At 41.3% G+C, this 18,789-nt stretch overlaps 1 protein-coding gene across 1 annotated transcript; it reads right to left on the bottom strand.

The window, feature by feature from the left end:
- Positions 1-1,851: 1,851 nt before the first annotated feature.
- On the bottom strand, positions 1,852-2,719 carry LOC126563412 (uncharacterized). The gene has a single exon (XM_050220053.1). It carries the CDS (start codon positions 2,611-2,613, stop codon positions 1,852-1,854), a length of 762 nt encoding a protein of 253 aa, XP_050076010.1. The 5' UTR covers positions 2,614-2,719.
- Between the last annotated feature and the right edge of the window lie 16,070 nt (positions 2,720-18,789).

Raw genomic sequence — 18,789 nt, 5'->3', positions numbered from 1 at the left:
TTACAAAAAAAACACGCCTGGACGATACAGGCATTACGGAATTCTTAACACAAAACACACATTACTGGCAGCCTTTTTTCTTTTCAACTATACAAAAAAGAACCACAAGATTTGCTTGGAATAAGACTCCTAAGAATCAATTAGCATTTTACTGACTATAATATATGAAGTCCTTCATTGAAAGGTTCATAATTAAAAATTAAATATTAAAATTGTTATTCATAGTAATTTATTTATTTAAAAATTAAATATTAATAGATACTCTAAAAAAAAATATTTGGAGGTGAGTTTCTAAAGCCCTGTTTCGGCCATTTTTTCAGGCACATCCTGACGTTTTTATTTAAAGAATTCTTTCCTCTCTTCGTCTCCGTTAGTGTTATAGCACACTAAGTACTACTGAAATCTAATATTTGAAAGTAACTATCTTAAGCTGTCTATCATTTTGATCCATTTTACACCAACAGGTAGATGTGCTAGTGCTTCACAGCAATCAAAAAACTAAAAGATACAAATTTGCTATCATCTTATGAAATATTCCATATTTTAATTCTTCTTGGCTCAAGAACCTACTTGGTCTAACCGACCTACTCATCAAATGTTTTACTAGACTTGTTGATACCAAATAGTTGGACAGCCAGTCTTCACTACGGGGGAATGGTCCGGATGGGATTTGAACCCCGGTAATGCCAAGTGAGAAGACCTGACGCACCATCATAAATAAATACTTTGTTACAAATTACATGCAAACAACCCAAAATTTTTCCAACAATCCAAGCCTGTTTGCAATCTCTTTTTTAAAAGCAATATTGATTTCGTTCTGCTGGAGATATCTCATGAGGATTTTTCATGTAATTTTCTCTCTTTGCTAAGTAACATCACTTCAAACTTTCCGCTATCCTTTTACAATTTTCTTGTTCGTTTGTTGGTTTCAAACTCCCAATATCATGTGGGTGCACAGAAGCATCACCATAACTTTAATTTTCAGGAAAACGAAAAATTTCATTGTCTTAACGAGATCGGGTCGGAAAGTGGCGAAGAAACCAGCAAACGAAAGAAGCAAAAAAACATCTAAATTCAATCCCCAAGGAGAGCATCTCAGAAATTGCCAGACATGGTCAGCTGGCTAACAACTGTTACGGAAGAGCTAATTTATTAGTTTCCGTTCGAATGTTAAGCCGAGCAGAACCGGCAAAACCGGAATCCGGGAAACGGAAAAATCGAAATCCAAAGCAAAGCGACCGGTTCGAAGGTGTGCGATTTGTTGGTGGTAAATGTCAGGGTGAGTGAACGGTGTAAGACACACACACACACACGCGTAGAATTTGAAGAGCTAACGACGATGGATCTGCACAACCCGAAGTATACTCTACAGGCCACAAACAACGCCATTAATCTTCGGCACATGCTTAATGTAATAACGGTCTGCTCGTTGCTCGTAATGTTTGTGTTCTGGCGCTCGGAATCGATTTGATTTGGCAAGCTAACTTCTTTACTGGGTAAAAAGCTCGGTAAAAAATTTGGAAGAAGCCATCGCGGATGTTTTCCAGTGTGTGGGGCTGTAAATTGATTTTCCTGGAAAGGATACATTAGAAAGAATTAAAATTATTATATTCCTACAGGGAAGCGTTGCCTCTACTCGTTTGAAGTAGGTCTGGTTTATTAAAGCTTTATCCCACACCGTTTTTACTAGCATATTGCTAGCAGCGGTATATTGTAGGATTAAAGATTTTAAACATTCATTCGCATAAGTTCATTTACCTTTGTTTAATTTGATTGTAGATTCACAGTGGAAAGCTTCCATTCCACACCACTAACAAGCAACCTGTTCATTGCCAGCATCGGGATTCACACCTACTTTTCCGCTGGTCTCACCGAGTCGCGCACGATCGCTCTTGGCATCAGCGTCGGCAGCTCCGACAGCTGGCTCGTAATGTTCGTCAGTATCATCACGTCCGGGCCGCTGATGGTTTTGGTAATACGCTGAAACGTGCCGTCAGCGCCGCGCGTATCTGTGGTCTCGCGAATCGCGTAATTACCATCCTTCTGCCTTAGAACCTGCCGCCGAGGACCGGGCAGGGCCGGAGATTCGCCGCGATGCATCTCAATCCCAACGCTGGACTCGTCATCTTCGTCGCTCATTAGCATCGACGTCATGCTGCACGGTTGCTGTTGCTGACGTTGCCGTTGTAGATTGAGCGGAGCACTGACTTGCTGTCTCGCTTGCCACATTGCGTTGGTGGCAGTTGCGGCCACCGTTCTCGGTGGTGGCAGTGCAGTTCCATTGTCAGCGCGAAACCGGTTCGAGGTACCGGCGGCATTCGATGCATGCGGACAGCACCGGTCGCCCCGGGACGGTGCAAAGCGACCGGAACCGTTGGATGCGTTCCTGCCCGCGACAGATGAGCTGTGTCGGATGCGGTCGATTAGCTTACCAAGGTTCCGGACGATCGGCAGAAGCAGGAAAAGCAACTTATCGGGCGAAAGATTCTCACGCCGCCGAAGGACTTGCGGCACTTCGATCGCAAAGCGGATTATCGAGCCGATGAGACTGATGGTGAGCTGGCGGTTCGTTGGAATCGGCACGCAAGGACCGGCGTTCTGCGAATTTTTCATGATGTTGTTGAAAGTTTTTCCGCGCCCCACAAAGCCCCAGTCGCGGTGGATAGCAGTAAGGCGGTGGATGTTTTGACGGTGAACGGTGATGGTTGCTTTGATTGATTTTTTTCTTCTCATCGCATCGTTTCATCGCATACTTCGAAACATTATCACAGACTACGACCAACCGATGCAAGTGATTGAAGCTGCAAAGTGTGTTCTTCACGCTCGTATCGGGAACGTTTGTTGCCATCTCTCTGGCAAAGCTCTCTCGCTTTCGATTATGAATTCAATTTTATCAGTGTATTTCAAACACACATTTTGGAGCACACATCAGACAGTTGCTGTTCAGACAGTGTGTAAAATTGCATCTTAAAATCATAAAATTAAGCAAAAACCCACGTGCTGTTAATTCAAAAATGTCATAAAATAGGGTAAGTGTACCCTATTGTGGGTAATACCCACAATAATAATATTGTACCGTATTGTGGGTAATTGGGTTGTTGTGCTGGCACCACTTGTTGTGCTATCATCGGAAAAATGGAAAATATAGCAAAACCTTAGCGATTTGCTGTCCCAAATTAATTTATTAACATAATCTACCATGTTTGCTAATAATTTCATTAATTTCATATATTTAAGAAGCATAAATTACGATAAATCGCGATTTTCATTCTCGCTCTCAAAAAGTCATCCATACCTTACCAGGTTTGTTAAGAAATGATTTTTTTTTTGTTTAAATTTATATTAAAACTAAAGGGCACAATCACTGAAACATGGTTTTGAAAATTCGTTTATCATTCATTTAAACTCAAACAACACCGTTTTCGATAATTATACAATGATAACTATTTTTTTGATCGATTTTAAAAGCAGCACAACATTTGGTGCAAGGGAAACCGAGAGCACCTAATGTAACGTGCTATGCTCATGCTGGCAGCTTGAGCAGCCATATTAAATGTCAAAGCTTGATCAGTCAAGCCAAGACAAAAGATTTTAATTTAGTATATTTTATGCACTAAAATTGAAAAAAGCACATTGCCAGCATTCTTAACTGACTGCACAAATTGCTGTCATTTTGTATCAAATCGAACCAAAATTTGTCGCTCAAAACCATAATTTTAAAATCTTTGAAAAATGTGTTTTTATTATTTTTGGTTGACATTAGCATATGACAATTCCTAAAAAGAATTATTCTTTTGGTTTAAGTTCAAGGTTTACAGAGAAAATGATTATAAATGTGATATTTGACTAGCACAACAATTGCTATATCGGAAGGGTTTAGGAAGATGGCTGCAACTTTCGTGATACTTGCTCAAATTACAAAATGTAAACGGGAAAATACGTCGAATATGTAAAATATGTGTCTACGAAATAAACTTTTGTTTGTTGATTTTGGTTTAACAGTTTTGTCACAATCGTTGTTTTTGTGAAAACGGTGTACAAACTCGTCCATAATTGGTACGCTTACCCTAGTTCACTAATGGTTTATTTTAATATTTTTAGATAAAGAAACAAGACTATGCAAGTCTAATGTTTCTTTCATACTATTAAATCTAATTCTTCTTAAAGGCAGAAAAAGGTCCTACTAATATTGTCCTGCTTCAACGCTAATTACAGAGCGCCCATCAATACCGGCACTGTTTGACTGATAAAATGAGCTTCCGCATCCAAATCATTGTTGACCGTGACTAGTCTAAAACCGAAAGTCAACACTACTGTCCACACTGTCACCGATGTCACACAAGTTCCGAGGAACCAGCACACAAAAAAAAACCTATCCGGTAAAAAGGAACCTCCGCTCGGAAATCTGAGATTATGTTTTGTGACCTTTCCCACACGTTACAGGTAGAGAGTTAAGGTCTTTTTTTGCGACATTCGATTTCCTTTTTTATGACATGTCGTGAAGTAACCACACACAAACACACACTTTCACATAAAAAAAGCGTAACCTAGCCAGTGGACCTGATAAAGCAGCTCTGATATCCGGATTGACGACGGGGATCACTGCGCTGGATGCTATCAACCGGTGCTCAGCACCAAAAGAGATTCGGTCGCAAAGTTTATCGCAAATCCAGATCTTGGCTTTCCGAAACGGTGGACGAAAGCGAACCCGCCCTCTAACCGTTGACGATGACCTGCAGGAAAAATGGATATTTGCGAGCCAGGAAACGATGAACTTTCTTTTCATCGTAGATCAACGATGCTGCGGTGACACATCCTTTCGAGCGTAGGAATAATGTGGTCATCGGTATTGGCAACTTATTTATGTACGTGTAAAAAACTTCTTTCATGGCGTTCTGCGTCTTACCGTTTGAGGTGGAGTCAAACTTGTTTCTTCGATATTGCAATCCAATCGTGCTGCTTAGAAGAAATGGAGAAACAAAAACACACTAAAAAACACAAACACACGGAACATAAAATAAACCATCCTGAGACGGTTTTTCAACTTTGGGTTGGAAAGAGCCTATTACTTTCAACCCGATAAGTCTTTACCTTTTGTAAAATAGGCCCAAAAATACCCTCGTTGACTCTATAAAATTCTTATTTCGGTAGTGCCGTCATTGAAAATTCTTATACCGTGCGGATACATTGCGTACACAAGATACAATCGCAGATTTTATCCTTTTTCTTATCATTGAAAGGCCAAAGAGTGGACAGTATTGGTCTTGCCACTGAAAGGGAAGCATGTCCCTTAAGCAGGTGGAGTTTTTTTTCTGGTTCACGCCATGTAGAATTAATGTCTTCTAGAGAAGCAATATGGAACATATTATATTGATTTTGAACACTCATTGGTCACATTTACACAATTTGTAGCTTAATTTTCGCAACCATTTCAAGCAATCATGTCAAACACGGTCTTCATAAAGGAAATGTGAGGACGTCAAATGAAGGAACAGCATTTAGTTTTAAGAATAAAAAAATGTACACTAATATTTCTTCCTCCAACTGCAGTACAAATTTTGTCACTAATGGTTTTAAATTGCAAATAAATAAAACTTTTTACAAATGTTGCTGAAAACTATTCAAAATATGAAATATTTAACCATTTTATTGTTGTGAATTTTTGTCACAAACATCTCACCTCAAAAAACCTGTCGCGATGGTTGAAGCTGGGACTTTATTGCACCTTTATAGTCCCAGTACTCACATACGCCTCTGAGACATGAACCCTGTCCAAAACAGACGAAGCCCTCTTAGCCGCGTTTGAGTGGAAGATGCTCAGAAGGATCGTTGGCCCCGTATGTGTGGAAGGACAATGGAGGAGCCCCTAAAACGAAGAGCTGTACGAACTGTATGACGTCCTCACCGTCGTGCAGCAAATTAGGCTCGCCAAGCTCCGAAGGCTAGGCTCAGAAAGTCCTTTTAGGCCGTCCACACGGACAGAGGAGGCGTAGTAGGCCCAGATTGAACTGGGAGGATGACGTGGAATGACTGACTAAACATTGCGCCAACGCAAAACGCTCAGGTTTGTCCCCAAGCGTTCGACTTCCACCAATCTGGTTGAGTTTGTCAGTATCTGCCACAGGACCATCAATATAGGCCTTCAAATCGATCTGATTTATACAGACATCAAGGCAGCTTTTGACAGTGCTCAGCATTCGTTGCTGCTCGCCAAGTTTTAGGTTCTTGGTCTTCCGGGACACATGCTGAACTGGATGCGGTCTTACCTCACCGAACGTTCGTATCGTGTGAAAATGGGGGACCAAATCTCTCGATGTATCAACAGGTCTTCAGGAGTGCCACAAGGGAGCAACCTTAGTCCGCTTCTCTTCGTAATATTCTTGAACGATGTCACACGTGTGCTTCCTCCTGATAGCCACCTGCTTTACGCGGATGACGCTTATTTGTACGCGAATGATGCTAATATTGAGAATGCTTTCAGTGCGTTCAAATCCTGGTGCTTTACGAATGGCTTGGAGATATGCGTCGATAAGTGCGTTGTGGCTACGTTTGCCAGAAAGCGTAATCCCTTAATCTGCACGTATATAATTAACGACACTGCCCTTTATCCGTAAAAGCTGCGTCAGAGATCTAGGAGTGCTCCTTGACGATAAGTTGAGCTTAAATGTCCAGCTAGATCACATCGTCGCTAAGGGCAATCTGCTAGTTGGCATTTTAAAGAAGCTTGCGCGCGTTGTTGTACTGCTGCTTAGTTTGGTCTGTGGTGAAATACTCATCCGTGGTGTGGTGGCCCATATCGTCACGGCTGTTGGCTCGCCTGGAATACATCCAGCATAAAATTACACGGTTTGCACTGCGTGACTGAAGTGTCCAGGTGGAGAGATTTTTTGTCGCAGATCTACTTGACAATCGCATCGACTCGCCGGCGCTGCTCCCTGCTATCAAGATTTGCGCCCCAGCAAGATCGCTCCGTGCTAGATCACTTCTTGACGTAGGGGAACGTCGTACTCGTTTAGGCGCCTCTGATCCGTTCCTCGTCATGTGCTGCGAACTTAACGCCGTGTGTGATCGTTTTGAACCAGACCTGTCGCGCTCTCCGTCCCTTAATTGGATACGTACAGTGCGGCCCATTACTTGTAGGTTGTAATAATGTAAATGTTAACAGTAAATGTAAAACGACAAAAAAGTCGCTTCAAGGAGGCCACATATGGTGTGTTGAATTCAACATAACAAAATTATCTTAACAATTGACTTACTGAAGGTAAAATTAAATAACTGTTTAACTTGCTGCGATTGCCACGACAGTGTTATCTGTTACAATTGTTTTATTACTAAATTTTATGAGAACAAAATGTAAGAGTCAAAGTTGGTGAATTTATTTTTTTTACCTAGACTATTGTAAATTCAAATCCATTTATCATTTTCAAAGTAAAAATGAAATTTCAATAACATAAACTCATATGTTGACGCCCTTCAAAAAAAATTTTTTTTTCTCCTCGATGTTGTTGGAGAGCACAACCTCACTTAATCCGTACTCACTTAATCAGGTGCTCACTTAGTCCGTACTTCTTCCTTTCTCGGGAATATCCATAGTATTCTGTAAGAAGGTGCTGTACTGTGACCTTTAGGCCTCAGTATTGACTTATTATCGGTGACACCCTTTTCAGTCTATGCGTGTGGGTCAATCGTGTATGTCCAATTCGCTTTGCTCATTGTGATTTGAAGGACCAGTCGAGGGTGCCACTGTCAGTTTGATTTTCTTGAGATGGCTCAAAGACGCTGTACTCCAAGGGTTTTGTCAACAATGTTGGTCCTGTTTAAACTAAGTATCTGTTTAAATCAGACCCATGCATCGACTCTGGAGTTGGTGATATCAACCTACTCAGCGTCACGTCTATCCTAGTTTGCGAGACGGCTAGCTTCATCGTTACCAGTTATACCAATGCGTACCAGTTATACCAATGCTAGTATCCAGCAAAGAACGCTTTTACTTTATTTCATGGTGGAGAAGATCGCTTGTATGTGAGGGTTTCGGATGGACCTCCGGCACTAAGTGTCAAAATGATGTTGTCCATTGTTTGAATACTAGTGAAAAACACTGAAAGACTGATTGTGTAAAGAATCCGCGCCAGAAAAAAATAAGGTAGTGAGCTTCAGAATGTGGTTGCAAGTGCTAACATAACTAGTTTATTGCTAGCACTTTCCGATGTTTTTAGAAAAAATAACTGAAATCAGTTTAAGTTAATCGAAACTAAAGCTTCGTGTGGAGCAAAATTTTACTATAAAAAGATAAAATTATCGTGCAATGTACAAACTTCAATTGAAATTCATGCAGCCCGTATGAACTATGGCAGCTCGACATGCAGACAAATTTTACTAAACAAAATAAGTTTGAAATCATTTATTTCAAGTATCACATATTGAGAAACAAAACAAAAAGAACAATATTTAACAATATAAAAGATCAAACATGCAATAAGTATATGTTTATTAAATACAATACCACCATCAAAGGATGGTGATCCAGAAAAGCAAACAAATGTCAACTCATTAGATAAAACTATTTAACTTGCTCAAACCATCACTACAAATAAGCTAAATACGAACAAAAGCTACATAAATGAATGCCAAACAGAAAAGGGATCAGAAGGTATGCTGCAAATCGCCTTAGTGCAAACTTTATCCCACAAAACTTTCGCTGCATGTGTGTCTGTTTATGGTGTGACAAATTGACTCCGTCACAGGTACTCACTCTAACGACTACTACTACCACTACGAGCAAACATTTGTCGTAGTGATTGGTGAAATGACGTCGCCGCACTGGAAACTGCCCGTGCTCGTAGGAAACATGCCCCGGTGAGATGACATGCGTCGGCATAGTTCGGTAGGATGTTTGCTTTCGCGAAAACTCCACACAATATCAGGAGCACCATAGACAGGTGGTAGATTCAATATTGCTTCCCTCTGGTACCCTTCATCTGTGCTAACAAATCCCCGGGCCATGGGCCGCAGGAAAGAGCAATAAAATAACATGAAGCATATTATGTTTTCTTTTACTGTGCGCTGGCCATCATGTGCTTGGACTTGGAGTACACATCTGAGCGATGTAAGGGAAGGCATTCAGGGAGTGGAATGCATTTATATGATAATGTTTGTTGTTTGTTGATATTTTCTCAAACCAGGGTACACTAAACTGCCACACAGCCAATTAGTATGATTTGGCACGTAACATTTGTGAGTTTCTCAATCAATATCGTTATCGTTTCTTTCATAACAAAATGTCTAATTTTGCAACGTAGAGTTTCCATGTACATTTAGACAAATTCAAAAGATAAAGAACTACATTAAAGCAAATACAGCAAATGCGCAGTGCCAGAAAGTACAAACGCCGTTGACCATTGATGGGAAACTTTAAATTGATTCCTTAGACTAGTGGCGGGGAAGTACCGCGCTGCTCCACTTTTTACCGCACTTAGTTCGAAACTATTTCGAACGAGAAACTTAACATCTTATTGCATCTTGGCCGAGGTTTCAGCCGTTTCCAATCATGCTCGAATAAGTTCGAAAAGTTTTGGCAAAGAGTTGTCTGAGTAACGGACCACTTCGTAGCCGTAAGCAGTTGGGACTGATAGCAGTGCGTTGTTGTTTTCCTTCTCTTCTAGCAGCGTTTTCCAATCCGGGCAATGTTGGTGCTCATTGAAAATGCCACCGGGAAGGATTTGGGCCACCCGGAAGGGATGGTTTCCTTCCACACAAAACGAAGTGAATTAAATATGCAATGATTAAACCATTCGACCGGTAAACTATCCTAACAAAGGCAGGAAACTGATGTAGCAAACCCAACGGGGAAGCTTACGGTAGTAGTCGGGCCCGGTTGGGCAGGGAATAAAATTTTCCACCCTTTTTCCCTCTATTTGCTTCAATCTTGCAACGTTGGCAGTAATCGTACCACGAGTACGTTCTCACAGTCGGTCTTTTTTCTTCGCTCGACATTTTTGCTCCATCAACGGTAAGTTAGCATTAGTTTCGCTGAATAGCAAAACAATTGTGTTCAACCAATTGGTTATATGCGGCTTTCAACAGTTTGTGTTTGCATTCAAAACTCAAACGTAGAAACTATACCCAAACATCAAAAATTCCATCTCCAATATTTGTTTATCATGTATGAAACAATCAAATTTTCAGAAGTAAACATTCCTATAACTAGATTGTGTGTAGTTCCACCAAATTCAATTTAATTTCATCTATTAACTTATTTTGTAAGCCATCATAGTTTTACAAATTTAATTCTTAGTTGAAAAATTGGAGAGGGAAGAGGAAACACGCCAAATATGCTTTGTAGGAATTTAACTTTTGAGATCTACAATCGACCATGTAATCACTTACTAGACTTTTGAATAGCACGTACTAGGATACGGTTCGGATGAGAGTTGAAGCCCGTTTCTGCAGTGTCTGCCATGTTATGAAAATTGGCACCGGTGTCCCCTAAGCAACTGAAGTGACAAATAACAGTGAGGACAAATTACTTTCAATACAAGTTCAATTATTCCTCAAGCAATATCTTTGGCAACAATTATCTGCGAGACACGAGAGTAGTGAAGTCGCTTTCGCTGCTGCGGGATAGAGTTTGTCGATCATCCTTTGATTGGACGTTGACTAGATTGAGCTTGGAATGTCATTGCTGGAATGCACTGGAGAACACTGTACGCAGACAAATGAATGTTCGTGGTGTCTTAACGATGTTTATTTGTTTGTTTCAGTCGAGATCAAACCACAAAGGTCAACAATAGAACAGCCACATCACCACTATAACCAGAATTCGGATGGAACCAACCACCATCATCACAATAGTCACAACAATAGTCCCGGACCATCAAAACGCAGAACATCCACCAATACATCATCATCATCATCATCATCATCATCACCATCACTACAACCACCCACAACCGAGTATGCCCGGGATAAGGCAAAGAATAAGGAGCAAATGCCTTATTAATTAGATTATTAAATTTGTTCAACACAAGCGGTGTTGACAATACGGCACTAGGCCGTCATAATTAATTAATTAAAAATAAATAAATAAATATCTGCGAGACAAGTTTTAGTATCGTGGTATGTATGTCAATAGAATGACACCGGACGACCCAGCCCGTAAAGTCTTTTTATGTCGTCTACATGGACAGAGTAGCGTGGTGATGGAGTAATGGGCTTGATGCCTCCGCCAGAAAGCCCATGGTTGCCTGCTAATGGTTGAGATGCCAGATGCCTGCTAATGGTTGAGCACGTCGCATAGACATGGCCATGTCGCCTATCCGTTTCCAGGAAACTCAATCAAGGGCTGCAGTTCTACATCCACGGCTACATTCAATCTCATACAGGTACATTTCGTGTGTTGTTGGAGTCTTCTGGATCGCAGGAGTTGGTGGAGTCCGTAGTAGGCACGATTCCCCTTGACAATGCGCCTTCGGATTTCACTGCTTACTTAGTTACGCTTATCCGAAGTTACGATCGTACCAAGGTAGCAGAACTCCTCTACCACCTCGGGATCGCCGCCGTATACTTATACTCTGCTTCCGAGTCGGACTCTATCACGGTTAGAGCCTCCGGCAAACACGTATTTTGTTTTCGTCGCATCAATGCTCAATCCAATTCTATTGGCCTCGCGTTTCAGTCTGGTGTACGCCTCGAACACCGCCGCAGATTTCCATCCAATGATTCCAATATCATGTCATGTGAAAACCGTGTGGATATCCCGGCGCCAAGCAAATCGAAGTCCACGCTTCGCTTGACACCCTCCAGAGCGATGTTGGACAACAAACAGGAGATTCCGTCTTCCCTTGCCTGTGAGCTTCGAACGATTCCCACAGCATGCTCGACACTGTCACCTTGCACTGCATCTCGTCCATAGTGGCCCTTAACAATCGTATCAGCTTCTCAAGCTTTCCAGTATACAAACACATATAAAACAAAACTAGCTTAATCTATTCGAGTCTATCACCGTGTCATGCATGCTCCGAGCGTAGACTTTTAGAGCTTAGCGCTGTAGTCTCTCAATTCAATATTTTGGCATATCTGATGGTCACCAAATCTCCATTGCTTCATCTTCATTTCAGTCTAACATTTCTATTCTGTGTCAAGACGAAGAAAGAGTCGGTTATGTTTTTCAAAATTTTAATTTCTTTAAGAAATTGTTAAGAAAAAAGTATTTGAGATGTTTTAATTCGCTTACCCATATTTTTCTTCTGGTATGAGGCACTTGTTTGGTTTCTGTGTGAAACAACGAATATGATAACACTGACATTTCAAACTACTCAGCACCTCGCTGAACCATGGCAGTCGCAACAACAGGAAGAATCCTCTGGCGACGGTTACCTTCATGGAATTGTGAATAACACCAGCGGTTCAATTCCATTGTTGGTTCTGCAAGTCGAAAATCGAAGGTGGGTTGTCGACGGAGGAATTAGCAGCCGTAATCGAGGAGGCAACATCGGGGCGTTAAACCGTTAAATTCGAACGGACCGGACGGTTACGGAATGATGTAGCGTTTGATTTCTGTTTGTGGGTGAAAATAAAATAGACGGCTTGGTTTAAGTTAGCTTTAAGGTAGTTTGTAAATAAATGTTGTTCATGGCCTTCCCTAGTGGGCGTTGGCTAGGCAAATCTATGAGCTTTATTCTGAATAATGCTTCAGAATTGTGAAAAAGGACCTCGAAGACCAATTAAACAACATAAAATATTGAGTGTATCATGAAATAATCTCATAATACTGGGGCAGTCTTTTGACCTTGTTGAAGTGTGACGATGGCAGTCTTAACGTGGCAAAACTTTGGATCAAATACATCAGACGACAAGCAGGGTATTAAGCGAAGGAGGAGAAGAATATTTATCGTCGGATGATGCTTTACACCTTACAATATAAAATGATATATTCTTAATAATTCAAGCAATGAATAAATTAAGTTGGCACGTATTGGCCGGTTAGCTTCAATCCAGCCTTACATTTATTAGGTTTTGAATAAATGATTCAATTTAGTTAAATTAAAGTGCCTTTTTCCTGAATAACGTTAAAGTAGCTTCCTTTTTGATGTATTCTTTCTACTTTAAACATCACCTGATCAAAATATAAATCCTCAAAATAATGCACCTCTCTTGTAATTTATTTTGAGCACAAAAGTTAAGTAACTAAAGCTTGATTTCATACACTCCGGCAGCCAATTTCATAAGCTGCGCAATTTATATGTTTGCAATTCTGGGTAAAATTCTGTGTTTCATTTTCAGAAGCCCAGCCATTGTAATCTAATTAACGAAAATGTGATGTTATCTCTGAAAGCGATGGTGTCCATGTTTGTCCAACGAGTGTGAATGAAACATTTTAACCACCACACTTTGTTGTTCGCTTCGCTTTTGCTGTTCACGAGCTTTATCTTTTTTTTTTTTTTTTGTTTTTCTGTTTCCTTTTTTCAACAGACACGGAAGGCTGTTGTGCTTTTTAACAACAACGGGAGATAAAATTGAGCGGAAATATATTACAGTTGTAATCACCGTCGTTTTTGGACACATAAATTCAGTTCATTAACGGAGGAGAATCAATAAAAATGGTGGCCCTTTTTTCTGCCCCGTCGGTGGGTCACCCAATGGTGGTCAACAAAGTGGTGCAGAATGGCACGAATCGGAGTGTACGAAGTAAAAGAAGGGCAGAAGTTGGTGTAAGAGGGTGACGCTGAAATGGAGGAACGGAATCGCTGACCTTTTATCGGTTCGTTGGTGACGATGATCTACACGGGTATTTTGCGGTCGACAGAAGCGCGTGAAAGGCCGGCAAGCATGGATTATTCATGAGCGTACCCTATCGTTCGCATTGCGCTGACAAGCCTTGAGAAAAGTTAAGAAAAATGATGTATAATTTTCCGGTTGAAACACACCCGACAGAAAGACTAACGATGTTAAACAATGAGCCACTGATCGATCCCGTCCCGTCCGTGTGTGGGATAATTAAATCAGATTGTCCCAAAAATACCTACCATCGGGGATGCCTGGATGCATCACTACAATCTGCACATTGTAAGATTGAAGGATTTTATTGTGCTTCATATGTGAATATTCCTTGGAGATAAAAGTTTAATGTTCGTAAATGTGAGGTTATGTAATTGAGTGAACGAAAACGTATGAATAATATGATTTGTCATCAAACCAGTGTGCGATGCTGGAGTGTATTGTAAAAGAATTATTATTTACGTTTATGTTAGTTGATATTTACAATTACAAATATATTTTGCTTTGATTTCCATAAAATTAAATAAAGGCTATTCATGTTAAAGGATGTGTTATTTGTTTAAGTATGTTCTGCCGAGCTAAACCGAGTCTTATGGGCATATTACAATTTGCTATAGTACAAACGTCAATCTAAAGTGTAAAATTGAATCAATGTTTGTGACTTTTTCCAGGGACACAATAGCATTAGCTTGTTTGAGGTTGCGAAGAAGGATTAAAGCTGTGATGATGCAAATAATGGTTATGTGAGAGAATCTTGTAAATAGTATTATAATCTAATCCTTTTTTTGTAATTCTTCTTTTTTCTTAGTTATGAATGCTCATTGCCGTACGATTCATATCACGTGTCGATCCCACAAGGCATTTCCTCCTCCTGTTGTACAATACTCACTCACACACTCATGATGGCCTGCTCTTTTAAAGAGCCCGTCGTCGTGACATGGCCCAGTCAACAATAGATTTCCAGGAAACTTGATCCCTGGCTGCAGCTTCCCATCCGTGTAGGCACCCGATCTCCGACAGGTCTCCCTTCCCTGATCTAGCCAACGAACTCGCTGTGCTCCCCGACGCCTCGTGCCGAACTGGGGGTCGCTGACGAATACCTTCTTGGCGGAACATGAGTCTGGCATCCTCATAACAGCCATCGTATCCTGCCGGTCTTTGCTACCGTCAGGATGTCCGGTTTTCCGTATAGCTCAGCAAGCTCGTGGTTCATCCTTCTCCTCCACACTCCATGCTCGAACACACCGCCAAAGATGGTCCGGAGGATGCGACGCTCAAACACGCCAAGAGCGTTTGCATCCTCCGCTCGGTGAAGGCCGTACTAGGCACGATTTCCCTGCACAATGCGTCTCAGAACAAAACCCGACAAAACCCAAGATAGCAGAACTCCTCTACTACCTCGAGGTTGTCGCCGTCGACTAAGACGCTGCTTCTCACTTGGGCTATATTGAACAATAGACAGGAGAGTCCGTCCCCTTGTCTCAGACCCCTGTGAGATTCGAACGACTCCGACAACATGTTCGATACTCTCTGCACCCCGTTCATGGTAGCCTTTAGCAGCCGGATCAGCTTTCCAGGAAAGTGGTGCCGCTGTATTATGTTCCATAGCTCATTTCGATCTAGGGTATCGTAGGCCGCCATGAAATCGATAAACAGGTAGTGCGTAGGGATCCGGCGCTCTCGGCACTTCTGGAGGATCTGCCGAAGAGTGAGGATTTGGTCGGTGGTGGATTTGCCTCCAAAAAACCCAGCTTGGTAGCTGCCGACGAAATCTCTAGCAAGGGGGACAAGTCTGCAGAACAAGATCTGGGACAAGGTCTTATAGGCGGTATTAAGGACTGAAATGGCACGATAGTTCGAGCATTCTAGTCTGTCACCCAGTCTGTGGCCCAGTTTCCACTCCTCCGGTATTTCTTCCTGTTCCCAGATTCTCGTGATCAGCTTGTGCATTTCGACGGTAAGCCTCTCCGGTCCCAGCCTCTTGAAGAGCTCGGCAGCCAGTCCATCACTACCAGCAGCCTTGTTGCTTTTAAGTTGCTTGATGGCGCTAGCAACCTTATCCAGAGATGGCAGAGGCACTTCGTCTTCTGCACTGATGCTGTCACTGATGTTGTTGGTGCTGTGTTGCTGCTGCTGTTGTATTGTTCTGCTACATCAACTGTTGTATTGTTCTGCTTGCATCAACCTCTCCCGTCTCTGCTCCTTTCAGGTTTCCTTCGATCACCTTCCGGTCGTCTGTCAGGAGATTTCCGTCTGCGTCCCGGCACATCGCGGTTTTAGGAGCAAATCCACACCGTGCCTCATTCAACCTCCTGTAAAACGAGCGGGCGTCCCCCAACTAAGAGAGCTACTGCAGCAACTTTTCATCTGACTCTCTCAAAACGGCGCTTGTTTTCCTGAAAGAGCAGGGGGTCCGGTTGTACCCCATCCCAAGCTTATCTCGGTTATAACTTAATTCGCCTGGCATACATTTTTTCTATACATAAATGACGGAATTGGTGTATTGCTCGTTGCACGTTTTTCGCTTATTATTAAAATTTTAGTTAAAATATTACTCGATCTTTGGTTAATTACTATTGATTATCCAATTAAGGACAATGGTTTGGCCTGGGGTGGTGTGGACGTCAGCGGCGCCAGTCATCAAAAAGCAGGACCGGTGTTCAAATCCCATCCAGTGAGGACCCCACCGTACTCCCATAATGAGGACTGACTATCCAACTTCATGACATCAGCAAGTCTAGTATCCGACTAAGTCTATACAACTACATGATATCAGCAAATAAAAACTAATAGATGAAGAAAACAAATGATCAGAAATAAATGTCAATGCTACTGACGATCTAGCGCCGTCTGGCAGACAAAACAACACAAAAATGATCGACATAATTTGAGTAAATTTTCTAAAAATCTAGCTTTTCACGAAGAACAAAGAAACGACGGTCTAACTAGCCTATATTTAACGTAATGTACCCAAATTTACTTAAGAAACGTTAAGATATAACGCTTCTGTATCAAATGTATACATTACTTAATTCAACAGTCAGAAGAAGCCAGGCACATCAGAGCTCAGGATACCCTTGCATCAAGACTACTGCTAGGTACAACTGATAATCTTTCGTAAGTAAATACGATTTCTTTTGCTGTACCGCGATCGGTATCTAACAGGTTGGCTGATAAGTCCCCGGTCTAACAAAGAAAAACATATTTTTTTGTCAAAATTCGTTTTTATTATTCAACATAGTTCCCTTCAAGAGCGATACAACGATTATAACGACCTTCCAATTTTTTGATACCATTTTGGATAATCCTTCGGTTTTGCCTCAAAATAGGCCTCAGTTTCGGCGACCACCACTTCATTGCATCCAAAATTTTCCCTGCGAGCATCCTTTTGAGGTCTGAGAACAAGAAAAAGTCGCTGGGGGCCAGATCTGGAGAATACGGTGGGTGGGGAAGCAATTCGAACCCAATTCATGAATTTTTGCCATCGTTCTCAATGACTTGTGGCACGGTGCGTTGTCTTGGCGGAACAACACTTTTTTCTTCTTCATATGGGGCCGTTTTGCCGCGATTTCGACCTTCAAACGCTCCAATAACGCCATATAATAGTCACTGTTGATGGTTTTTCCCTTCTCAAGATAATCAATAAAAATTATTCCATGCGCATCCCAAAAAACAGAGGCCATTACTTTGCCAGCGGATTTTTGAGTCTTTCCACGCTTCGAAGCCGGTTCACCGGTCGCTGTCCACTGAGCCGACTGTCGATTGGACTCAGGAGTGTAGTGATGGAGCCATGTTTCATCCATTGTCACATATCGACGCAAAAAATCGGGTGTATTACGAGTTAGCAGCTGCAAACACCGCTCAGAATCATCAACACGTTGGTGTTTTTGGTCAAATGTGAGCTCGCGCGGCACCCATTTAGCACAGAGCTTCCGCATTTCCAAATATTGATGAATGATATGACTAACACGTTCCTTTGATATCTTTAAGGCCTCTGCTATCTCGATCAACTTAATTTTACGGTCATTCAAAATCATTTTGTGGATTTTTTTTATGTTTTCGTCGGTAACCACCTCTTTCACCGTCCTCCGTGCTCATTTCACCACGCTTGAATTTTGCATACCAATCAATTATTGTTCCACTGTATTTTTTCCCTTCAGAAAACAGTATTTTATCAAAACACGAAATTCCTTTTTTCCATTTTTTTCACAATAACAAAAGTTGCTTGACAAAAGACGCTCTGTCTCACAAACTAATTGACATACAGACATCAAATTTTGACACGAATCATTTGAAGGTTGGTGCTATATAAAAATAATATGCATTTAATACTAGCGGCGCCATCTATGTGTCAGACCGGGGACTTATCAGCCAACCTGTTAAGCCATGATTGGGCGATACAATCAATGCTTGCATCAGTTTGATTTTACGATGTCTATATCGTTTATTATAAGCTGTTATGTCAGCTTTGAAGTCGAAATGCCCAGACAGGTAATTTTAATGCATATTATGTGGCAATATCTGTCTCATAAAACAGAACACTCTTAACTAAACTATCTCAAAGGTAGATAGTAAGTCATGCGTACCTTCGACACAATCCAGATGGAATTTAATAGCGATCATTTCCTTTTAGCAATCGATCCTGCTACTAGCAGCTCAGCAAGAAGTTCGAAGAAAAAGAAACTTTTTCTAAAATTATACAATGTGCATGAAGCTAAGCAAACAACGTAGACTAAGAAAACCTTTTCCTTGAACGATGGGTATTAATGCTCTCTTTCTTCGTAGAACCATTTAGCACGCGTGACACATGACACCATCAACAACTCCCTACTAAACCTAACTAAACCTAATCGAATAGAGCACCTTTGGAAACACATCTCCTTGAGTTTATGTACACTTCGTAGCAGATGCAAACAAACAAATGATAAATGGAGTACATGGATTACATTACCCCATTTAGGTACGAGAATTTTCCTACAACAGAAATTTTGTAATCGTATAAAATGAATTGCA

This window comes from Anopheles maculipalpis, chromosome 3RL, assembly GCF_943734695.1.
Source record: "Anopheles maculipalpis chromosome 3RL, idAnoMacuDA_375_x, whole genome shotgun sequence".
Lineage (NCBI taxonomy): Eukaryota > Metazoa > Arthropoda > Insecta > Diptera > Culicidae > Anopheles > Anopheles maculipalpis.
Note: the sequence above shows the minus strand (reverse complement) of the source record. Positions and strands in the feature narration are given on the sequence as shown.